Below are 26,179 nucleotides of genomic sequence, written 5' to 3'. Positions count from 1 at the left end.
ACCGAACCGAATAGCACTTACAGAACATCCGACATTATGATGACCAGATTCCTCCGATCGGTTTGCTTTATTTCATGGTTAATTGTTGTTATTTTATAGCGATCCACTTGCATCCTTAAACTCCCCAAAAAAGAGTTTCGGCGCTCGAACGCTGCGCTCTTTTCATCCCCGACTTCTCAGAATCTAATCGAGTGTCAAAATGCATTTCTTGAAAACGCACTAGTGCGTCAACGATGTCATCTTATCGCTGAAAAATCTCAGTCGTTCAGTAGTCTCGTCATTGCGGCGAGCGCCGCGTGGCGTCCGTGTCGGTGTACAGTATATTTCCGCAGTGAGCAGCTTTAGCCTGCGGCAATCTGAACGGACGCTGTGTAAATGTCAGTGAAAGCTGGTGTAAACAGAAGCCGCTGTGCGCAAATAAAGGTTTCAACATCTTCCCCAAACCCAATACCTGCAGATATCGTCACAACTATTTACCGCCGGAATTTACGAGCGGAGGCGCTCGCTATTTGCGTGCAATGCGAGCGCAGTCTGGCGTGAATTGAAACCGCCATTTAATTTTGGGATTTTGCTGCCAGGCTAAAATCTTGACAAGGTGCTGCTTGAACGGCAGTTTATCATTCTTGTTCAAAACTGTAGAAAACCCAGCAATGGAAAGAGTCCGCATCAAAGCAAGTCACGGTGTTCGATGGTCTCTTTTGCGTTTTTCGGAAGAGTCATGACGAGTGCTGCTTCAATGGTTTGACACCCCTCATTCCGGTTGAAAATGGTAAAGCAGATAAAGCTATTGAAAGAGTGCACATTAAAGCAATTCATGGTGCTGGATGGTCTCTTTCTTGTTTTTATGACAATGCTGATGAGTGCTGCTATTACATACCAGGTGATTTGACACACCTTGTTTCTGTTGAAAGTGTTAAAGCCTTGACATATTGAAAGAGTGTGCATTAAAGCAATCAGTCATTCTGGATGTTCTCAGTTTTTATGACAATCCTGAAGTGCTGCGGTTTGTCATTCTTGTTCAAAATGGTAAAGTGTTGAAATATTGAAAGAGCGTGCAGTAGAGCAATCAGTGATTCTGGAATTTGCCGGTTTTTAGGACAGTGCTGACCAAGTGCTGTGGTTTGTCATTCCTGTTCAACATGGTAAAGCGTCTAAATGTTGAAAGAGCGTGCATTAAAGCAATTTGGGAGGCTGGGTGTTGTTTTTAACGCCGATCCTGACCACGTGCTGCTTGAACCGCAATCTAGGTGGTTTGTCGTTCCTGTTCAAAATGTTAAATTGCCAAGATATTGAAAGCAACTGCATGAAAGCAAGCGATAGCGCTGGCTGTTCGTTGTTTTACGGCGATCCTGATGAAGTGCTGCTAAAACAGTAATCAAGGTGGTCTAAAATCCATTCCAAATTTCCAGCTGAAAGTGGGGAAAGAAGGACAAGAAATTAAGAGAGTCCGCATTAAATAAATGATTCCAGTGAGATGAGCTCTTCCAGTCGAGGTTTTGAAATTCCCGTTTCCTTAAAGAGTCTGTATTAAAGCCTGCGTGGTCCAACAAACATTGATTGTACTGTGTGTGTTATTAAGACTTCTGGGAACTGTTTTAAAATTTCCAAATAAAACAGTTCAAATGTTTCATTAAGGGGAAACGGCATTTAAATTGTACTAATGATCTAACCGCCGCTGCATTGTTACCCGTCTGCGGCTCGTTAAACCTCTCATGAAGGTCAACGTTGTTTCATTACATTTATTGCACAGCAAGCCCTATCATCAGTATCTATTCCGGCGCAAATGCAAGCGGGGCACTATCAGCTCTTGAATGCATCTAGGTGTCACAAAGCCGCTTGCTGAATAAGCTCCAGAGCCAGAAAAAAAACAAAAAACAATGAGTTGAGGACTGGCCAAGCGAGCTGCAGGTTTGAGAGGCGATCAATAGTGTGTAATGTGACACGAAACTGCCCCCGGCTTTATCGGTGGCAGATCGATGACATCGTTTCTGGACTTACTGGATGCTACTAGACCGATGGGAATTTGTCTCGGTTTCAGAGGTCCTATCAGATTTCTGCGGTCTCTCATGCAAGGATGGCGCATTCAGAGCCGAGATGGCGGCCAACAGACTTCAGCTAGCTGCTAGCCGCTAGCACGCAAACATGGGCTTCCGGTTCAACGACCTTGAAAATGAAAAATCACCGACTGAAATCTTTCTTTTTAGGAATGCATGCGCACAATCCATCCATCCAACCCCTGCGTTTTATTATTAGAAGTCAAGGAACCGTGGCAAGCTTTCACCGGCCGCTTAAATGGCACGGAGAGCCGGATCTGGCCCACGGGCCTTGAGTTGGACCCCCATGGGTTAAAGCGCTTCTACATACTGATTTGGTTGATATTAGTAATTACCAATGCTGTGTATTTAAGTCAGTTATGGCGTCGACTTTACATTGGCTGCCGGTGTGTAATACAGTCATGACGCACCTTCTATACATCTTGTACTGCAGCGGAAGCACTTTACAACCCACACATTTTTCCCACATAGCACGTTTTTGCACTTTTCTCCTAAAAAATGTAATTTTCCAGCCAATTAGCGGCGCCTTTTGCCATGCTAATTTCCTAACACCCCCCCTGTCCTGGCAGTGGCGACCTTCGCCGATCTCTCCGCCCCGCTGGGAGGCCACCTGTTTGTTCTCGCTATTACGCAGCAGAATTGCCATCATTATGCATGTAGCTCAGTTTGAAAGCAGCACCTCCATTGGTTTTCATTCATTTTTGTCCCCCCCACCCCCTTTTGTCAGGCATGAATGGATTTGCCTTCTAATTAAGAAATACATGATGCACATAGAACGTGACTGAACGCTGTCATTAAATGAATACATAATTCATTGGTAAAATGAGAAAAGCGCTGTCCACAGGGTTGGAAAAACTATTCAAAGGTTGTCAGTGAAATGTGCTAAAAGGTACTGAAAGGCGTTACACGGTGCCTGATGGAGGGCTCTGTGCGAATGTACAGAGTTTAAAGGAGTGTCAGAAGCGGCATTTTCGACATGCAGTGTTCTGCATCTGTCTCCGATACTTGCTTTGATTTAGGTAGCAATTGGACCTTTGCAGGACCCCTGAAAATGTCCAAAGGTGCCCCGAAAATTGCCAAATCAACCCAAAATGCCTCACTTACCGTTTGTTTCACAGCATGGGTACTTCAGACTTTTTTTGTGGGTCTACTCATGATAGACATGCCCACCAAAATCCACACAGCTAAGTGAAACTGGTTTTGGGAGCCAACATTTGCAGAACTTCATTTTGGTTGATTTATTTGTTTTGTGTCCAGTCGTCCCACTTCACTGCCACGTCCTGCCCGCACGCCATGACGACATTTTCGCCAATTGTGTGTCGTCCGTATGTCGAGTATACCTGCTAGCGATTGGACCAAATCTCGAGAAGCAATTTTCTCTTTGAAGGACGACTAGAAATGGCACAAAATGACCCTAAAATGACATCTTGCGTCAACTCTGACTGAAGAAAGCCAAATCCCGCACGCACGCAGCGACTGACTTTCGGCAACATTGTTTGGGAGCAATTCAACTTCCTCCTAACTCTGTTTGGCTTCCTCTCGAGGGAAATATCTGCCTGCATCATCCGTTATGTTTGCTACTTTCTGTTGTCTGCGGCCTCGATCGGGGGATTCTGCAAGAACACATTTCTTCTCCCGCACGAAATAAAAAGTGCGACTCCAAATGAAAGCATACAACCCGACGATCATCAAATGCTACCAGAGCAGAGTTGATGATGTTAATTAGTTTGTGTCTTCTTTTATTCAATAAAGTGCCTTATTTACCAACCTTATTGTCACAAATAGTATTCAGATGTGTTTATACACTCAACCGCCAATAAGAGAAGGTGTTTATTAATGCTATTAGACAATATTACCGGTACATAATGAGAATTGTGACGTGAAACTTCTAAAAAATTCTAAAAATATTTGATAGCTGCAGCCCGAAAAGAGAAGAGGGTGTTCCCAAATAACCTTGGATAACGCGCCACATGCTGCTTCACCAAGACATGGTTATCTGCTTACATGTAGCAGCCTGTTGTAAAAACATTTTGAAATACTGCGCATTTGCTAGACGCTTTAAACAAATCCGTTGACATAGGTGCTGCTGTTTTGGTTAGCAACAGCATTAAAACGGGCTATGGACAAGAGTTATGTTCTATTTTTAAAAAGCGAAAAGGTCGACATCGTCATCTGTTGCCTCATGCTTTTCTGTATTTATTTCACACAAAAAAGGTAAGTTAGCGGCCAACCACGACTCTGCAAGTCAGCCGCCGCACTTTAAATCAGCTCCGGGCGGACAATCGGGATGATTTGACTTGTTTTTCGATGACTTTGCAGCGCTTTCACACACCTTCCTTCGCGTGTCAGGGACCAGCGCCGGCGGGGTCGCGTCAGGGAATCTGGTGAGCGGTAGCGTGTTGGAGGTGGCGGTGGTAAAGGGATGTGGGGCGAGTTGAGGTTTGGGAGCAGATGGGGCGGGATCATTTTGGAGGAGCTCATGAAACAAAAGCAAAGATGAAACCATCGCTCATTCGGCGGCACGCAAATAAACAGAAGAGGGTGGACGTGACACACCTGCACACCCCCTCAGCTTGCCCACCTTGGTACCTACCGTCCATTAAGCTGCCCTCATTATGACTTGACGCACGCAAGTCGAGTTTCCAGCTGCGACGGGACAGCTGCCGCGGCCCGCGGTCGCTCGGTAAAAATAGAGGCAAAGCAAATAAACAGAAGCTTCTTTTTCAAATGGGGAGTTTCGCTCAGGTCGCCCGAGCCGCTGGAGCGAACGTTTGGAGCTCGCTTACACACTTAAGTGGCGGAAATAACTGGGGAAATGTCAGACGTTATCGACAAGCAGATGTGCTAACCACAACATTCACCTCGCTGGCCCCCAAAAGTGGATATTCGTTGATATTTAGTAGTAGTAGCATATAGAGCGGAACGTCTGAGGTCAAATACGATCCCTTCCGATAGCAACTCTTGGGAATATCCTGTAAATAATCTGTTCCAAGGTCAAACCTTCGCAATGTGTTAAGACCGATATTTGCTGCACAGGCATTTAAGGCTCGTAAAAGGAATTTTATCACTTTCAATTACAGCATGTGGAAACAATGAAATGATCAGTATTTGGTGAAACGCACAAGCTTTGGATCCAAAAAGAAGTTAACCACTGTTAACAGTAAAAACAAACAAATTGTAAAAAAAAAAAACTACTGTTTTTAGTCAACCGTAAAAAGACATTGTGAGAACAAATTTGAACTTTAATGAAGAGCTAAGATGGTGTGACGCAAGAGCCGGCATTCAGTTACTCATCTCATATTTGTACTGTGTAAAAGTGTTAAAATAAGTTCGCCACTGTACCTAGTCAAATAGAAATAAAAAATAAAAGGGTCAGAAGAAGTTGACCATGTTTAATAGTAAACTATGACAGCAATTAAACACTTAAACATGAGCTTTATTGATGCTTCAAGAAGGCGTGGTGCAAATTTGATAGTGTAAAAAGAAGTTAAACCCTGTTCGTAGTAAAGTGGAAGCAGAATGCAAGGATAAAAATACCCCAAAATAATAAATTTAAAAAAACTATAAATACAATTAAAATCTCAAATCTTAACTTCAATGGTGCTTTGCAACAAACGTGAGTCAGCATTCATACACAACTCATTTTTTTACAGCATAAAAGTGTAAAAAGAAGTTAGCCGTTTATTGGGGTGGCTGTTGCTCAGTTGGTAGAGCGGGTCGGCGGTTTGAATCCCGGCTCTGGCCGTCTGCTGTCTAAGTGTCCTTGGGCAAGACGCTGAACACTAAATTGTCGCGACGTCGCCGACCCGCGAGTGAGGCCGCCAACGTGGGTTTGATTGACAGGTGTCTGTCGACATCAGGGCGAAGGGAGCGGACGATTGGTCACAAGTGATGTCTGTCACTGTCACCTCACGGGGACCCGCGTTTTTACGCGTTGTTATTCGGTTTTTGCGTCGCTGAGGCGGTCGGCTGACAACGTTGGAAAATGCAAGTTGCAACATACAGTCCCTTCCAAAAGTATTGGAACGGCAAGGTCAGTTCCTTTGTTGTTGTTGTTGTTGTTGTTGTATACTGAAGAAGGCATTTGGGTTTCCGATCAAAAGATGAACGTGAGACAAAAGTGCAGCATTCCAGCTTTCATTTCATGGCATTTAAATCGAGATGCCTTAAACAACTCAGGACTGAGCACCCGCTTTTCAAAAGTATTGGAAGAGACATGACGAAATGAACTTAAAGTGAATAACACTTTATATTTGGTGGCATAACCCTTACTTGCAATAACTGCATCAAGCCTGCGAGCCATTGACTTCCTCGGACGGTTGCAATGCTTTTCAAGGCCTTGACTGCAGCCTCTTTCAGTTCTTGTTTGTTTCTGGGGGGTTGCCCCTTCAGTCTCCTCTTCAGGAGGTAAAATGCATGCTCTATTGGGTTAAGGTCCGTTGATTGACTCGGCCATTTTTCCCCCCCTCCCCTGATGAACTCCTTTGTTGTGTTGGCAGTGTGTTTTGGGTCATTGTCTTGTTGCATGATTAAGCTTCTCCCGATGAGTTCGGACACGTTTTTCTTAAAATTGCGATGACAAAAGTGGTCAAATCAGATTTTTTTTTTTTTTTTTCTTTTTTTGCTGACATCATGCTGATTTCTGATCTCAGAGATCGGATCGGGACACCCTTGATGAAAAGTGATAAGTTAAGTTTCAATTTTGGGTTAGAAGAAATAACTCGATTAGCTTGCGTCTCACTCAGTGACAACGCTGACTTTAATGTTTTCATGGGAATCTGCTCCATGCCATTTTCGAAAATATAAAGTTGATCCAACATGAACGTAATAATGCTGTCTTAAACTCCTGTCTGTTGGTGTATTGTGCTTGTAATCTGTTTGGAAGGAAAGTCCACTAGTTTCGTCTGTGGGGGTCGTCCGCCACACTGCAGTAATGTGGATGCGCAAGAAAAGTCAGCTAATCCCCCGTCAGCCTCTTCCCGAAGACGCTCCGCTTGACGGAGCGCAGACTCCGCCCGACGCCGAGCGGTCGATACACGGCGAAAGAGTATTTCTGATCAATAGAGAAGCTCATCTGTTCTCCCTAGCAGCAGAGGGAAAAGGAACGGCCTGTCACCGGCTCAAACGGAACCCGGAATTCACTTTTCGTTCGTCTTCGGTCGAGCGTGATGCGGAAGCGTCGCGCGGGCGCACGCGGGAGCAGGTGATGCAAGTCAATCAATGTCTCGTCGTTGGCCTCGCTGAACCTCGAAGACGAAGTCGCGCATATATTCGGCTGAAGAACATTTCACCTCGGCTTAACCTCGGCAAGGATTTGAAACGTGAGATTCATGTGAAACTGCAGCTCAAAGGTGCAGATTTTTAAAATGTTTTTCTTAAATAGAAAAGCTTGTTGGTCTCAAGACTAATTTGCATGGACTACATTAAAGGTAATTTTTTTCTTCACTTCAGCAAGATTACGCCTTAAAAAAGTGTCTTCATTATCGTGACAATTTTTTCTATTTGAGTAATATTATGATTGTTTATGTAGAAAATAATATATATATATATATATATATATATATATATATATACATACAATTTTATATATATATTATATATATATTAATGTAGAAAATTATATATATATATATATATATATATATATATATATATATAATATATATAATAATAATAATATATATATAATAATATATATAATAATATATATAATAATATATATATATATATATATATATATATATATATATATATATATATATATAATATGTATATATTATTTATATAATTTACTCTCGAGAATTTTTTTTCCTCATTAAACTACAGCTTTATACTTCAAAGATTCGAATACTTTTTGTTTAAAAAATTGTAAGAATCTGATGGTTTTCTCAGGGAATGATTGCTTTGTTCTTTTTTTTCTAAAAATAGTAAGTTTTTTTATTTTTATTTTTTTTCTAAAAATAGTAAGTTTTTTTGTTTTGTTTTTTTTACTCAAGAAACCCACATTTATTCTCAAAAGAATAATAAACCAATAAAACAATAAACAAATAAGAATATTGGTTTATTGTAACTTTTTTTTCGAAAGGGTATGATTTTTTTTTACTTTTAAAAAAAATTTTTGACTTCTTAGAAGATGATGCTTTTTTTTTCAAATAATACAAAAAAAAAGATTCCCAAAAGATTCCACATTTATTTATTATTAATTACAGCTTTACGCTTGAGTCATTCCGATTTTTCTTTTCATGAAAAATCATAAATCAACTATTTTCTCAGGAAAGTGTCCTAAAATTATGATTTTTTCTATAAAAATCATAATGGTACGAATCTGACTGTTTTCTAAAAAAAAAACTACCACTTTATTCCCGGAGGATGACGACATTTTGAATCCAAATATCTGACTTTTTCCTCATAGTATTGCAATTTATTTCCCAAAAGATTTATTTATTTATTTATTTTTTACTAAAAAATGCAGTGATATCCTTGAAAGTTAATGATTTTTTTCTCTAAAAGGTTTGACTGTTGTCTCAGAAGATTACCACTTTATTTCCACAATAGCTTCGTAACTTTTCTAGATGGCGACTTTTTTCCCATTCCAACTTTAATCTTGTCAAATTCGGGTTTTTTTTCACATAATACAACAGCTTCATCCTTCTACTAATCTGACTTTTTTTTCTTGCAAATGTTGACTTCATACACAACAATCCGTATGTTTTCGCTGGATTTTCTTGCTCCAAAACATTGTAACATTGCAAAGTTTATTCTCGTCAAATAGTGACATGTTTCTCATAAAATTCTGACTTTACTCTCAAAAGATCCAAAAATGGCTATTCTTGTCAAATGAATGACTTCCAGTCAAATTGCTCCCCCCCCCCCCCCCCCCCCCAGCAAATCCGTAACCAGTCATTTTATTCTCGTGCAAGTCCGACTATTTTTTTTTTTCACTGTAGAATTATGACTTTTTTTTTTTCTCCTAAAATTGCGACGCAGTAATTCGGATTTGCGATGCCACCAGCTGGTGTATAAATGCGAGTTTTAAGTTCAGTTCATGTCGTTTCCCATTTGCATCCGTCAATAAACAGGCACTTTTACTTGAGCCGAGTCTTTTCTGAACCCTCTTCCACCTCTCGCTTTAAATCCTTTTTTTTTTTTTTTTTGCGCCGACAATCAACATTGTGCGAGAGCACGCTTGGACCAATTCATCTTTGGTGCTACCACGACATCTTCATGTCAGAGTTGTTTTAGGATAGCTGCTGGCAAATCCTATCTGTTCTATTCGTTTGGATTGGATGGCGTTCCCCGATGCGATGGTGCGCCGCGCCGGTCCGTCCGTGGCGCGCGAGCTGCGGGCTCCATCTGTCGCCTCGGGCAGCGTAACTCGATTGCGTCTCCAGGGAAACCGCAGCCAGAGTGCTTTCTGTGCGTGTGCGCACGAAGGAGGGTTATCTCTGTTTGCTTAGCTCTTCTAACCCAGAAAACACACACGACAAAAAACAAAACAAACACACAGACACAAAAGAATGGATCAGCTTGTGCTCAGTCTTGCCTCTTTTACAGTCCAATAATTTTGGGTTTGAAATTTTCGCACCTGCATTTAAATTGCTCATTTCAGCAAAAGTGGGACTCTTCCAACTCTACGGGAAAAGTTTGGCGAAGGCACTTTTCTTTGTCAGTGACAAAGCGAAGTCGCATCCATGACATCCCGGCCGATAGTTGGATGAGAGACGTCGCTTTTCCGGAGCGATTACGTCAAAGGAGGCCAAATTGCTCCATGTCGCAGCTGTCGAATGTCCCTTTCATCTCACCCACGTTTGCCTCAGATAAGAAGTTTGGGGTTTTTTTTTTGTTTTTTTTTTGCATGTTTAGCATCGACGTTAGATTGTGTCGATTGCCAAAAGTCATTTTTCGCATCCCAGGGAACTTTGGGATGGGTTGTAGGAACATTTTATTTTCACAAGGATTACATGCGCCCAGGGTTCTGACACCAGCTAGATAAGAAGGTCCACACACACACACACACACACAAAGCCTCTTGTTGTTTGTGTGTGCGCTCATTAGCGGTTAGCTTGTACGGAAACATTAAAAGATGGCTTTGTTCCACAGCCTGACCATCTGTCACCGCTCTCCTCCTTTGCTCACCTACAGCATGTTCGCTGGCATAATTGCAATGAAAACACACGCGCAGGAAGTGTGCGTGTCTGTGTGTGCGTGTGCGTGCACTGCTCTCATCGCCGTCGACTGCAATTAAATTCGGAAAACTGTCTTCTACAATTTAAAAAATCTCAAAGCACTACTTCAGCTACAAAGTAATAATGGCAAAAGTGGATAATTAATTTAACTCACTTCAGGAGCAGATATTATTCTAAAACCAAACCGCATAACTTTCCCTTGTCCACTAGCTTAATGCTAACACGCGATACAAAACTCCATCAACGGCTTAACGGAACCAGCATCAATGTGGCGGTGTTATACCGCTTTAAGTCACGGATATTTAAACACAAACAATGCTGTAACCGACACAGACGGACAATATGCGAATATTCACAGACATATATTCTTTATCCTCTGCGACAAACAACTGATTGTTACTGCAGCCTCCTAAACAGTTGTGACCGTCTACATGCATTTACATATGTCTATATTCTACTGCCCCCCTTTTAGCAAAGGCACGCACACCAGAAGGAGCTGTACAATGAATTAAAGAATTCAATCATCATATGCATAAACTATTTCTTTACATGCTAAAATATTTTAAAAAGTACAATACCTGTATTGTCAAGTGCGACTTTATTTTTAAAAAACATAAGCTACGCATGAACCAATACCCATTACATGTCATCAAAGAACAAGTGGTTTTAGTTTATTTTAGTTATTAAGTCCAATGCAAAGTATAACTTTTTATTATTATTATTTTTATTTTTTGGCACACTTGCTTGACATAAAAATGTTCAAATGTGGCCCTTGACTCCGTGTTTACCTTCCACCGAGCTCCAAAAATCGTTGCTCGAGGGGCAACGTCGCTCGCAGCCATGTTGTTAGTGTAAGCAGTGCACATCCAAAGAGAATCATTCTGACAAAAAAAAAAACACAAATTAATCGATAAAATAGATTTTTCACCTATAGTCCTAAGTTAACTTCTTTTTTTATCCTTGCCCAACACGTAATACTATTAAAAATGTTTCCCAATTAAATATTAATGATGTGACTTCGTTATGCGCCGACCAGATGTCATCTCAACACGTCTGTGAGCACCCAGAGGTGCTCGACATCTGGACAAAACACTCCTTACACACAAATGCACACACACACACACACGCATTCACCAAAACACACACACACATAAAAGGGAGGTTACCTAATATGGACATCACTTTGAAGACACATCGGCAACTTCCTGGTAAGTTGGTGGAAGTTATCACACGTGTTTCCAATCAAAGATTTGCAAGCGTACCACTGACGTTTGCGACATATCTGTGCGTGCGTGTGTTTCTGACATGTGTGTACATGCGTGCGCGTGTTTTTTAGGGAGTCCCCGGGATGTTCCACAAGGCCTTATTTGGTTAGCGAGCTAAACTTCAGATCGGGACAAAGATAGAGAAGACATCACGGGGGAAACTCCCTGTGAAGATGAACTCAACAAAATAGTTGAAATAACACAAAGAAGGACACACACACACACACACACACACACACGCACACACACGGCAGCAGGACAAAATGGAGAGCATCTGTTTACGGCTTCATCAAGTCTTTTGTATCATGCCGTCCAATAAAGAAAGACGAGCAATTTTTCGCAACAATGTGAACGTGAGATCAGAAAACCACCACGCAAAATGGACGTCAAGGCTTTTATCTTGAAAGACAGCCAAAATGGATTTTTGTGTGTGTGTGTGTGTGTGCGTGTGTTTCCAGGTATTTTATTTTAAACGCTTGTCACCCAGTCCCGATAGTATTTCACACTCTTTCTTTGCAAGGAACAGAAAATCTCTTGGAGCTTTATAAAAGTAAATAACAAAAGATTCCCACAACGCCCAGTGTTAAAAGAAGAAAAAAAAAAAGAAAAAAAAGAGGGTAAATGAACTCAAGCGTGAAGTTGTCCAGCTGCCATGTTTAAATGAGCTCCGCCATACAGCTGCGGACACGAGATAAACACGCCGGCGTGTCGAGGAGTAAGGTAGCAAGTGTGCGCCTTAATTAATTTGGAGGTTCAACTGTAGCGTCGTGTCCCAGGTGTGAATGTTTGCTTGCGCTCACACGCGCCTTATTAGCCTCCATAAACACCACTTTGTGTGTGTGTGTGTGTGTGTGTGTGTGCGTGCGAGCTTGTTATCCCGCCGCTGTCTGACTGTTGTTGCGGTTAGCTTCTGCGGCTAACGCCATTATCAGCCTATAAAACCACACGTGAATGCAGACACGCCTGCTCTGTGAACCTTGACCTTTCACGGTTCGTTCTTCACAAATTCACCTGTTTTTTTTTTTCTTTTCCTATCCTTAGCCGTTCACTGAAAAACTCCACTTTTCACGTTTTTGTGCGCTTTCTGCAACACTCGAAGAGGCCACAAGATGGCGCCAAGACTGGCTCAATTGGAACTGGTACCAAGGAAGTACAGTAAACAGTTTTAAAACAATACAAACAATTAAACACATAATATATTGAGGGAGAACAAGAGCAACGCATAACAAAAGTGTTGTACAAACAAAAAATATATATATATGAATTAATATCTAAATATATTTTTCGCGTTTGCAGATTATGTGGAGCGCAAATGTTATTAGTGTGTGTTTTTTATACAGAACAATACTGTTGAGTGTAATTTTTTGTGAAAACAAAAAAACAAGTTTAAAAAATGTATTTTGGCATTTTTGGGGGGAGCTGGCGCGGATTAATTGCTGTTCCATTTAGTTGAATGGGGAACGATGATTTGTTTTGGAATACTTAAAAGTCAAACTAATTTTGAAATGGACAGTTTTTGTTCACCCAAGTCCACTCACAACAAATCTGTTCTGCGCTACACACACACACACACACACACATACACCCACACACACACACACACACACACACACGCGCGCACACACCAACTTAAAATAAAACCTCACTTTTTCCGATCCAAATATGTCGTGGAGGGGCGGGGTTTGCCGTGGCCAAAATTTGTAAGAATAATAATATTGTGCTTTACAACTTCCTGGGTGACTTTGTGCTCGGAAAAATGTTTACATTGATCTGCATTAGACAGTTATTGTTGTTTTTGTTTTTTGTTGTTTTTTTGTTAAGTATCTCTGGTGCAGTAAAGTGTTCATAAAAAACCTACATACACAGTGGTCTAAGACATTTTGTCACTCGTGTGCATTTTGTCTATCTGTAACCACAGCAACAGCAAAGAAAACAGGATGTAACAAAAAACGGTGAATATATATACATAATAATAACATCAATAATACAATTGTAAAATACCATCTCTGAATGGGATGCAATGAATACTGTGAATTATATTAATTAAAAATGTTCGACTGCATACAACAAGCGATAACCCAGTGCAATGTATGCACTTATTATACATTTAATGTTCATACAGTACAAAAAAAATACATATTTAATGCTGTTAGACCACGTCAAGTAATAAACATCCTGCACATTTTACACACGTAATGCTTTTCATACATTCATGATGTCATTCATTCCTATCTAATGCGGTTAATTTACGTACAAGTATTACAGATGCAGTTCAGGCAATGCTTTTAATACACAAACAACGCAATTCATATACTTATAATGCTATTATATGCATACGTCAATGCGCGTCCTGTTGATATTAATACACAAACAAATGAATTAATCCACATGAAATGGAATTCATACGCAAAAAACAACAACACAAATTTTACACATTTATTGCCATTATTACACCCACAGTGCAAATGATACACTTCATTTCCCCCCCTTTTAACCCAGACGATGACAACACGTGCTACTATAAATACCGCAAAGGTGCGAATGTGTGACAACGAGATGCGAAAGAGGAGAAGTGATGCGTCTCGGCTGCTTTGCACGAGGCACATGGCGGCCATTTGTTTCCAGCCCAAATTGTCGCGGCGGTGTGTGCGTGCACCTGTGTGCGAGGATCACCCACTGGGAATCAAATTAAAGTGGAACGTGTAAGGTCCATTCTTTTGTCCCCCCCCCCCCCCCCCCGTAGGAAATTATGGGAATTGAACTTCTTACAAGTAACTTTTTTTGGTCACTGCTCATGCAACTTTTGGCCTACTAGTACGCAATTAAACCTACTGGTTACTACCGACTCTGCTGCACTAGTAAATCTGCTAGGCATGTGTAATGCACTCGTAACACCAAAATGCCCACTTGTAGATTTGTCTCACTAGTAACCTGGAGTTGTCCTACTCGTGTGCAAAAATGTCATAGAGGAATTGAAGGCTGTAGTAGAAAAAAACTAGTGAGTCATAATACTAGTGTAATATCCATGTTATCCATGTGCTAGTATGCTAGAGTGACTGTGTCGCGCTAGTAACATTCTTTCCACTACTGGACAATTAAATTAATTCAATGCACTAGTAGAACAACTAAGATGAACTAAGTCTCGCTAGAAACTCTTTTCCCACTATTGCTTTCCACTACTGTAGCCTATGACATTTCTGCACACTAGTAGGACGACTACATCTTACTAGTGAGCGAAAACTACTTGTGTGCATTTTGGTGCTACTAGTAGGGTCCAGGCTGCTACTAGTGCGTGACAAATGCCAACTACTTGGGCATAGTAGCGCTGCTAGTACAGCACCGTAGTTTCCTAGTAAGCTTGAATTGCTTACCATTTGGCTAAAAGCGACACGACTAGTGGGGTGAAAAAGTTACTAGTAATACACAGTTATTCAACGAGTGCACCGTCGTCATTCTACTAGTGTGTTGAACTGTCCTACTAATGAGGACAATGAGCGTACTAGTGCAGGGACCTTAAGATGGATGTGAAGTAGATTTGAATAAATGCTTAAATGGTTTTTCATACACACATACACACACACACACACACACACATGTTCACACACGCGCGGCAGCAGAGTCATTTGTTTACATTGTCCTCATGGTATATATCATCACATGATTGGCTGCAGGCGCTCAGACGCAACTTAACTGCAAACAATGTAGACTACTGTCAAATAACACACACACACACACACAGCGACACAAGTTAGTGTGCGTGTGTCTGTGTGGGTGTCAAGACAGACACACACACACATTGGTCTGGAAACAATCTTCTCCGCCCCCGTTGGTGGAGCAAATAGCCCGTCACCATGACAGCGCATCACAAAACCCAGCGTGTCGGTCACGTGCAGAATATGCGCCTCAACTTTCGGGGGTTTTATTCGTGTGCGTTTTGTGCGATGATGAATGCCGGTGTGTGTGTGTGTGTGTGTGTGTGTGTGTGTGTGTGTGGGTGGTGATGTGCGATGTCTGCCAGCTTCAACTGACGAGTCACCATTCCCGAATTCAGTGCAAAAGAAAAAAAACACAGTCTGCCACCCCCTCATGGATTTCCTGCTGTGTAACTAATACGGACGCCGACCCGATTTGACCGTTTTCCACATGGCCTCACTCGATTCCGCCACGTGTTAGCTAGCGCCACCAATCACGCGGGACTGCAAGGACTGCGTTTAAAAAGTTTCGCACACTCTCATTTCAGTTCAACGTTTGCATCAACGGAAAGAAAAGTCATCTTCCTTAAATGGGGCGGCGACCCACCGCATCCAGCAGAGGGAGCCGCAGTTCAAAGATGATGTCCGTATGGACCCAGCCGCTTTGTCGCGCTCGTTACCGCCATCTACGGGATCGGAGTCGCACACGCACTTTCATGCGTTTGAACTGAGAACTGCGGTTGTGTTAGAGCTGAATGATTGAACATAAAGAACCACTCGCAGGGGAATTAAAGTATTTGCATAATAGTTTGATTATGCCTCATTAAGGGCACCCTGACGTGCGTCCTCCATTAGCTGCACGAAAACGGCATCTGTTCTTTCTCAACGCCACCTCCGTATCGTCACGGAATGTCCTCCATCCGTCCTGTGCGCGTCCCCAATTGTCCGCTTTCTCGTTTATGTTTTTTTCCATTCTTCCGCGATATGTAGCAATGTGACAAGTGGCTGCCGTCGTTTTGGAATTTTCTAAAAAATAAATAAATAAATAAATATGCAGCGGGCACTTCAAACTAGGGCCCGACCAATATGGATTTTTTTAGGTCAATGCCGATTTATTTTGGTAGAATAAAAGTCTGATAACCGATTAATCGGCCAATTATTTCAAACATATATATATATATATATATAAAGAATAAAATAACTTCTTTTTTGGTCTCTTAACGCTTACAACAATAAAGATATGGATTACAGAGGCATAACATTGGACTGCTTTACAATAGCTGACAACAGAGGGGAATTTTCAAGTCCAAAAACGTGCAAACGTTTTCGGCCTTAAATGTACGTCGTATAGAAGCAACACAATGAGTGACGTCGCCGGCAAAATATTGTTTCTGCACGATGCCGTCGAACGTTAAATCCAGTTTCTTCTCCTCCGTTATTTTCTCTGCCATGAAATGATAACTTCAAAATCGAAAACCAGAGCCGCCTTTCCCACACGTCAAAACGTGTCATCTTTGACCCGAGTTGCATTTTAAATATACAATATGATTTACAGAGAGAGTTCAACTGAGACGGGAGTCGATCTTTTTCTTTTTCGTTTTGAAAAAGTTTCCCCCAAACAAACGTGTGTGTGTGTGTGTGTGTGTCATATACATTCAGTTGCAATTCTTTCTCTATACCTTCACAAAAAGTCCTCCCTTCTTCTTCTTTACCTCCACAAATTGTCTTCCATTTCGTCTCCCCACCACCATGTTTTCCTCCACCCCTTCTCCATCGTTCCTGCGTTGGTCTTCAATCCATCCTTCGTTCCTCCGCAATCTGGCCTCCGGCCCTCCTCTATTCTCTCTCCGTTTGTCGTTGCTTCTTCTCCCATCTGTCCACAAGCGTCGTCCAACGTTTTACAGTAAGTCCTCCATCCCTCCTCCATCCTGCCACGATCCATCCATCATCCTTCCGTCCTTCCTCCAGCTACTGCGAGCGCAGCACTCTGTCAGTCGTTGGCTTCTTTGGTCCAGAAGGTGGAGAACTGTTCTCCATCTGCTCGTATGGGACCGTTCTAAACGAGCTCGCCCGCTCTAATAGGTTAATCCCCTCTGATTTGTGTGCCTCGGTGGATTGAACTCTGCTTTGTTTGGATCAAGCGGCGGAATCGAGCAACCTGTCCGCCCGTAATGAGATAATGAGCGAGCTGCTCCAAGTCTTCCGCCGCCGCCACAATTAAGTCCGATGAGGTGCCTTTACAGTGCAACGTGAACTACGTGTCTCGTCTTAACGCGCTCGTTTGTACGCTTCAGTTTCACTATGGTATGTACAAATCTGCTTTTAGGCATACAAATCTTATCTGTGCATATGATTCGAAGTCAATTGATAAGAGCCATTGTCATTTGTTGTTACCGGAAGGTTTTGTGTCCACTCGCAACATCGTGTGCATCTGCATGTGGTTTTATGTTGTTACGTCCAGTAGGCAGAATTACAAGCGTTCTTTCAGATGTCCTTTGAGTGGATTTGGATCTGCAGGGTTTTGGTCCAGATGGGGGAACGCAGATAAACGAGCACACATACAGCTTGGTGAAAAGTACTCCGTCGACCCGGCGTCGGCGTCGTCGTCGTTGCGTGACGGCTCGATGAGTGTTTTGTTACAGTTGTTCGGGCACGAAAACTATTGAAAAGCTGATGAGTTCTTTAAAGAGAAGTTGCTCCTGATTTCTTCTTCTCCTCTTCTATCTTTTCCAGCGCAATCTTTTTCGTATGAGCTTGAAGTCTTTTGTCCAAACTGTGCCGTCCACTGCTCATTCAGCCAGACAAATCCCATTACAACCGAACAGAATTTTGTTCCGAAAGCAAACCAGCCTTGAGGAGCATTACCGTCCCTGAGTGGTTCCGAGTGCCCCGCGCTCTCGTTTAATCGCATTAAGATCCACCTGAGGCTGAATCATGACCTTGCAAAACAAATGCGTCCTGCTCTCCACTGGACTGCAGTCTTAACGTGGTTAGGGTTTGATGATTTTGCTGTACAACGATGTACAAACAATTTAATTATGAGACTTACAAAAACCAGTATGGTAAATTAAGTATTACGTATTTACGGCGGATCATCAAGCTGATCCGGCAAGCTCCGCTCACATGCAATGACTGTAAAAAAAAACAACAAACAAAAAACGAATGTTTTACAAGGTAGTGTCACTGATCTCATGGAAGGATACCTAGACATGACAACTCTAAAATGACTGCTTCAAACCAAAATGGCAGACTTCCTGTTTCTTTTCAGACACGGCATTTTGAGACTTTTTGGCGGATCTACTCATGATAGACATGTCAACCGAATTTCATGTTGCTGAGTTGAACTGGCTTCAGGGGCTGAATTTTTAAATATACTCAGCTTGGGGAAGTTTGTCTTTGAAGGAGTCTTGAAAATGACTGTCAAATGGTCACTTCAAAGCTACTTTTCGCGTCTTTTCAGGCATTACTTCTTGAGACCTTTTTGTGCGTCTAGTCACGATGGCCATGTCTACCAAATTTCATGTTGCTATGTCCAACTGCCTTCAGGGGCTGTATTTTCAAAACATTCCCGCCAAAGAAGTTCATCTGAAGGAGTCCGTAAAGTGGCCACTTCAGAGCAGAATGGCAAACTGGTCTTTTTGAGCATGGCGTCTTCAGACTTTTTGGTGCGTCTACTCACGATAGACATGTCTACCAAATGTCATGTGGCTCAGCTGAACTGGCTTGAGGGGCTGAATTTCCAAAATATTTCGAAGAGAAGTACAGCTCTGAAGCCCCCGTGTAAATTGCCGAAATGAACCGAAAATGGCCGCTTTAAAGTGAAACGGCAGACTTTCTGTGTCTTTTCGGGCATGGCTTCTTGAGACTTTTTTGTGCATTTATTCATGGTAGACACGCCTACTAAATGTCATGTTGCTATGTGAAACGGGCTTCGGGGGCAGAATTTTCAAAGTATTCCAGCTCAGTTTTCATGGCTCATGCCTATGACTGCTACCGAACAAAAATGTTCACCAGGATGGGAAAGCCTTCACGAAGAAGAATTATGACACCTAAAACATACTCTTACCAAATAATAGTTTTGCTCTTTAAGGTGGGAAATCCCAAACTTCCTTGTTTCCTCTTAGTTTTCCACTTTTCCTCACTTTTCTCTTTGCTTCTCTTCCCCCCTCCTCCCATTCTCTTCCTCCTTTTCCTCCTCCCTCCTCTTCCTCTTCAGTAAAACCATCAACGTGCGAATAATTGACGACGAGGAGTACGAGAAGAACAAAACCTTCTACGTAGAGATCGGAGAACCTCGCCTGGTGGAGAGCGACGACTCCAAAGGTCGGCAGGAGCCTCATTGAGCGAATCACCGCCTTGTGCACCACATCTCCTCCTCATGTGTGTGTGTGTGTGTTTTGGTCATTCATTTGTGCCAGGTTCTATGTTTTTATACCATGCATGCATTTACCACCCTCCTATGTGTGTGTGTGTGGGTATTCCATACAGGAAGAGCATAACGGTTAGGATCTTAGACCGTGAGGAGTACAATAAGCAGTCCTCCTTCTCCATTCTGCTTCAAGCCCCCCAGTGGAGGAGATGCAACAGGACAGATTGGACAGGTGTGAGACCCCCGAAACCCCCCAATCCCCACGGCAAGGAGAACTGGGCCCAACCAGCCGCAATCAACTGGCCATCGTGTTTTATACGAGTAAACTTTCATTTGGATCATCGCTGAATAAAAACCTCCCAAATATGTTTCGTCACCGGGACTAAAAATAAATAAATAAATAAATCCCCGAATCCGCCAACCTTAATCCAAATTTGCAATAAATATGCTTTGTCATTAGGATTCGTGCATCTGTTATTGGGTAATGAAGGAGATTGTGGGGAAGGTTACATATTTGGAAAACTGGAGTAGAAATAAAACAAAAGCCCTTAAATCCAGCACCTTATTTGAAATCCGGCACAAATTTCACAACTTCTTAAATACGTACACATCACATTTTGCTTCATTAAGCTTGAGGAATTAGTCACGGGGAGAAATCATGTGGAGAAATACTATATTTGGTAGCTTGAACAGGAGTAACAACTTGAATTCCTCAATTTAATTGAGGAATTTAAGTTCTCGAGCCCGATGTTTGCCAAAATGTACACCCTCACCGATACATACCTTTTGTTATTAGATGCATTACCAAATTATGAAAATGTGAGAAACTACACTGCACTAAACTACAGAAAAACAACTCCTTCTAAATCCGACAGCTCTTTTGTCCCAAATATGTCTTCATTTTGATTCATGAAAATGTATTCTATAATTCTTAACTGGCCAATTGAACAAAAGTAAAACAAAAATCCCCGAATCCAGCACCTTAATCGAGATCTGTACCAAATTGTACAATCTCTTGAATACATACCTTTCCATGCTTTGTTATGTTATGGTGTTATTCATTGCAAAATTGTGGAATATATGGGAAAATTGTAACAATTTAAACTCAAGTAAAACAAAACGTTCTGAATGTAGTACTTCAATTCCTAAAAATCAATCATTTGAAAAGAAATATGGACGCAACAGTTTTTTAAATGTTTAACCCGCCAAAACGACTGAAATACATGACAATATTTTTTTAAATTAAGTAACCTTCACAGATTTGAGTCTCGTTTTTTTTTTTTTTTTTTTTTTACTACTGATGAAAAAGTGAAAATTATATTTAATTATAACATTTCCTTGATTATGGTGACCTTTTGTTGCTGATTGGCTGGGCAAAATCCATTTTAAAAAAGGCCTTTTGATTGAGGTTGAGCACTTGTCCCTCTTTTCTTTATTTTCAATTTTTTTTCTCCTTTTCCTCCTTTGCCTTTCTCCTGAGGTTTGCTTGAGTGGGAATCACACCTGTCCTCTCATCTTCCTCCTCCTCCTCCTCCTCGTGGCTTTTCTTTTCTTCTTTTTCCCGCCATGCAGAACCTTTCAAGGCTTCTTCTTTCTGCGAGATGTGAAATCTGCTGCCGGGGAATTTAAAATGTCACGGCTTTCTCACTGTGACATTTGTAAAGTCTTCACAGGTGGAGCGGGTATAGTGGGTGGACGCAAAAACAGACACAGAGAGGCTGGGCCTCACTCTGGCTAGGAAGTACAGTACAACCCCAATTCCAATGAAGTTGAGAGGTTGTGTTAAACATAAATACAAACAGAATACAATAATGTGCAAATCATGTTCAACCTATATTTAATTGAAGACACTACGAAGGCATACGTTTAAGACGTTTAAGAGGCTGAAAACCGACATTGAGCGCCCGTGACCTTCGATCGCTCAGGCGGCACTGCATCAAAAACATCGACATCAACGTGTAAAGGATATCACCGCGTGTCAAAACCAATGTCGGTAAATACAGTTCGGCGCTACATCCGGAAGTGCGACTTGAAACTCTACTATGCAAAGCAAAAGCATTTTATCAACCACACCCAGAAACGCCGCCGGCTTCTCTGGGCCCGAGCTCATCTAAGATGGAGCGTGGAAAAGTGTTCTGTGGTCCGACGAGTCCGCATTTCAAATTGTTTTTGGGAAATTGTGGACGTCGTCTCCTCCGGGCCAAAGAGGAAAAGAACCATCCGGACTGTTATGGATGCAAAGTTCAAAAGCCAGCATCTGTGTGTTCCACTAACATGTGTATGTGTTCACTGTGATGGGTAAAATGCAGAGAACAAATTTCGTGTGCATGCATGCATGTTCATGACAATAAAGGTGATTCTTCTTCTTCTTCTTCTTCTACTTCTTCTTCTTCTTCTTCTTGTTTTTTAAAACTCTCTTTCATATTAACTCGACCTTTGTTTGACTCCACAACTATTTAAAACGATAGGGATCTTCTTTTTTATACTGACATTTACATTTTTACAAACGTTCCAAAATGTTCAACACAATGAATCTACATTATACAGTAGTAGGCTAGTTATGAAGTCAGTACGTAGACAGTGACGACATCAGTCAGTCGACTGTGACAATACCAGTAAGCACACAGTGATGGCATTGGTAAGGTGACTGTAGTTTTTCCCCGTGACATCAATAAGTAAACTGTTCTGACACCAGTCAAAAAACAGTGACGACATCAGTCGGTAGTGTTTGACAGCACCAGTAAGTAGACACTGACGACACCAGTCAGTCGACTGTGACATCAATAATGTAAACAGTTACGACTCCAGTAAGTAGATCGCGATGACACCAGTCGACTAGTAAGTACACTGTCATGGCAGCAATAGTAGAGTGAGACGACTGTGACGGCATTAGTAATGACACCAGGAAGTAGACTGGGATGACAACCATTTGTACACTGTGACAACACAGTATGTAAACAGTGATGACACCTGTCATTAGACTATGACAAAATCAGCAAGTAGACAGTGAGGACGCGAGTAGGAAGAGTGCGACGACACCGCTAAGTACAAGTTGTAGATTGTGACACCGCCAGTAAGACTGCAACAAGGCCAGTAACTAGACAGTGACAACACCAGTAAGTCGATTGTGACGCTGCAAGTCACTAGACACTCACGACATCAGTGAGAAGACTGCGACGACACCACTCAATACATCATTGACGACATCAATAGGAAGACTGTGTAGTAAGTACTGTGATGTCAATATGTACAGTAGGCCGTTATGACATTATTAAGAAGACTGTGAGGACACCAGTAAGTAGACTATGACAACGCCCGTCAGAAGACTACTTGACAAAATGGGATTTTTGTTCAAAATGAAGAAATAAACGTTGAACGTGAAGCGGCTGGTGTCACTGCAGAGAACGAACCTTTTACTGCGCTTTTCACTTGTTGTCTGAAGGGGGATTTTATGTCTTTGCACCACCTATAACGCTACTGTGTACACTCATTAAAGTAGGTCCACACACACACACACACGCGGTGTGTGTTTACGATCGCCGTGTGCGTGTGTACTTGTGTGTCATCGGAAAAGTCATCAAACGATGTCCTCGTATATACGTCAACTGACATCTAGCCGTTTACTGCCACCGACATATTCGTCAAGTACATTTTTCAACGGGGAGACGTCGAAAAAGGGTCTCGACTAGCTCGTCTTTGAAATTCAGGTTTGCAAACAACTGTAATGACTAACACATCCCTGTAGATGGCGGCGGTGCATCGCTTTGGATGAGAGATCAGCACAGCTTTTGAGTCACAGATAAAGATTAAGCGGTGAATGTCGGCTCATCACGTTGTCGCTGAGAGAAAATCTGATGCGGTTCTTAGTGTTCTACTTCTGATTACTAAAGAATGGAAAAAGCTAGAAACAAACTTTATTTTATCTAGTGAAAGACAAGACTCTACTCTTTCTTTTGTTATGTCCACTGCTTATATTGTCACAGAACAAAATATTTTGTGGGTCTTGGAAGATCCGTCTGAAACAGCTGGTGATGTGGGGAACTCGGTTTTGGAAACGTCTGGCTGGCAGTGAATGAGTTAAACTATTCGGGGATTATATATTGGGGTATATTTAAGGTTTAAACTATTGCATTTTCGTGGGGGGGGGGTGTCATCCATTACTTGCCGATTTCTACTACTTAGGGCCGGGCCTTGTTTCCTAACCCCCCGAATATGGAGTGATCACTGTATTGCTAAATATTTAAATGTGTCTGGTTATACAAGTGCGTGCCTTCGCATCGGAGTTGCACAAGAAAGCTGACTCAGAATCTCCTTTGCGGCATCCAACACGAAGGGCTAGTTTCATTTCATTTTCAGCTCGCAGGTGAGGTCACACAAATCCGACTTGTGTGTGCGTGAGAGAGAGAGAAATGTACGCATGTCCTCGTGATATTACACGTTTATTTTGTTTTATCTTTCTTTTTTTTTCCCCGAAAAAGCCCGGGGAGCGCGAGAGGCGAGTTCACGGCGGGCCGAAAGTGCAGCGTGTGATGAAGGAACAGCCCTGAGAGGGGAAAACAGCCCAAAACACACGGGTCAAGACCCACACGCACGCACGCACGCACGCACACACACACAAACAAACTCACTGCCTCACACACACATACACACAGCAGATCTCCGTGGGAATATACGTGACAGATTTTGTCTGACAACAATGTCCTCTCGCCCTCCTTTTTCCTTGGCTCCACTCGCGTGCGCCCATGTTGTTACATAACATCAATGTTAGAATCTGCTAATTGTGTGAAATCTCCTCACTTTTTCCCACATTATATCCCTTTGCACATTTCCCAACCGATTCAAGCACATTTTGCACGTTCCTAAACTTTTCCCCGAAAAGAAAATGACATTCAAATGAATGAGACATTTTGCAAATTTCTCGACCGATTCGAACAATTTCAGCTTTAAATTGTTCAGCTCTCTTAGGACATCCTTGGAAATATTTGACACATTTACACATTTTTCAGTGTTCCACATTTTCCCTGACAAAGGTCCCAAATGAAGAAACATTTTACAAAATTAACTCACACATTTCCACATTTCATAACTGATTGATTGATTCAGGACATTTTTCACACTCACAAACTTCCCACTTTTCCCACAATTCCACATTTTCCCTGAATAGAAAAAGCCCATTCAAACGAATGACCGAATCTTTCCACATTTCTCGACCAATTCAAAGCATTCCAACTTGAAACTGTTAACATCGAGGAACTATTTTGAAAATAGTTCCCACATTTTTCAGTATTCCACCTTTTGCAGAATTACCTCCTCCTTTCACGTTTCGCCACAGATTCAAAGCATTCCAACGTCAAACTGTTTAGCTATTTCGAGAAATCTACAGAACGATTTTTGACATTCCTCCAATTCCCCTTATTCCACATTTTCCACAACAAAATTCCCAAATCATTGCAGACATATTAAAAATGTTCCTAATCCTTCCACATTTCTCAAATGATTCAATGCATACCAACTTTTAACTGTTCAGCTAATTCCTGAATAGCTTCGGTGCTCTCATTCACGTCCCCAGATTTCCCTCATTGCTCCTTATTCGATAACAAAACTCCCAAATTCATGTAGAAATTTAAAAATGTCCCCCCCATTCTTCCACATTTCTCAACCAACGAAAACCATTGCAAATTCAAACTGATCCACTCAATCAGGACATCTATGAAACTGTTTTCAAAACACCCCAAAATCTCACATTTTCAGAATTCCACTCGTTCCCTTCCAAAATTCTCAAATTAAGAAATATTTTACGTAATTACCACCTCTTCCCACAATTCAAATCATTCGACTTTAAATAGTTCAGCTCACTCGGGTCAATTGCACCTTAGTATTTGTTTTCACCACAGCGAGGTAGCTTGCTAACTGGCATGATAGCAGCGAACTGATGACTTTTTCCCCTATTTGAATGTTTTAAAATGTGGTACTTGGGTTGGAATTATTACCGGGTAGTTGCATTTCACGCTACATGAAAATGTTGCAAACTTATGACATTTGTGACAGCATTTTATGCTTCGATTGTAAGCTAACCTTAGCCTACACGTCATGTATTAGCCTCTCCCTTGATAGATCGCTACACAAAGAGACAGACAATTGATTTATACACAGATGGCTTGACCGACCGACCGACAGACAGATTTATTTTATATTTTTGATCGCGAGCAGACGTTAGCCTGTGTAACTCATTAGTTCCTCCCCAGACAGAGACGTTTTTCGAGTTAAAAGTCCGACCTGTGTTTGTGCAGAGGAGAAGCAGAAGCAAGAGGAAGCGGAGGAAGTTGCAGAGGAAGAAAAGGCCCTGACGGGGAAGGACGAGGAGGAGAGGCGCATCGCCGAGATGGGTCGGCCCATGCTGGGAGATCACGTCAAACTGGAGGTGGTCATCGAAGAATCCTACGAGTTCAAGGTAAGGTCAAACGTGGAGTCTTGTGGGACGAGTTAGCGCATTACCTCGAGTAGTGGCATCCACTCTCATGGATTTGACACCATGCCCCAATTAATCAGCGAGTCCATTGTTCACCTCAAACAAACAAATGTTTTTTCCCCCCCCCCCCCTCAGGAAACACAT

General features: G+C 41.9%; 1 protein-coding gene across 3 annotated transcripts in view; it reads left to right on the top strand.

Moving 5' to 3' along the window:
* slc8a1b (solute carrier family 8 member 1b) overlaps positions 1–26,179 on the top strand; it is a 100,130-nt gene that overhangs the window by 59,662 nt on the left and 14,289 nt on the right. The window contains exons 1-3 of one of the 3 annotated variants that reach the window (XM_061689741.1): positions 19,537–19,577; positions 19,686–19,798; positions 25,857–26,017. In XM_061689741.1, the coding sequence (XP_061545725.1) occupies positions 19,576–19,577; positions 19,686–19,798; positions 25,857–26,017 (276 nt within the window). In that variant the 5' untranslated portion in view covers positions 19,537–19,575. The other 2 variants (XM_061689739.1, XM_061689740.1) reach the window with 2 other exon arrangements.

This window comes from Phycodurus eques, chromosome 11 (assembly GCF_024500275.1).
Source record: "Phycodurus eques isolate BA_2022a chromosome 11, UOR_Pequ_1.1, whole genome shotgun sequence".
Classification (NCBI taxonomy): Eukaryota; Metazoa; Chordata; class Actinopteri; order Syngnathiformes; family Syngnathidae; genus Phycodurus; species Phycodurus eques.
This window is presented reverse-complemented; position numbering and strand designations above follow the sequence as displayed.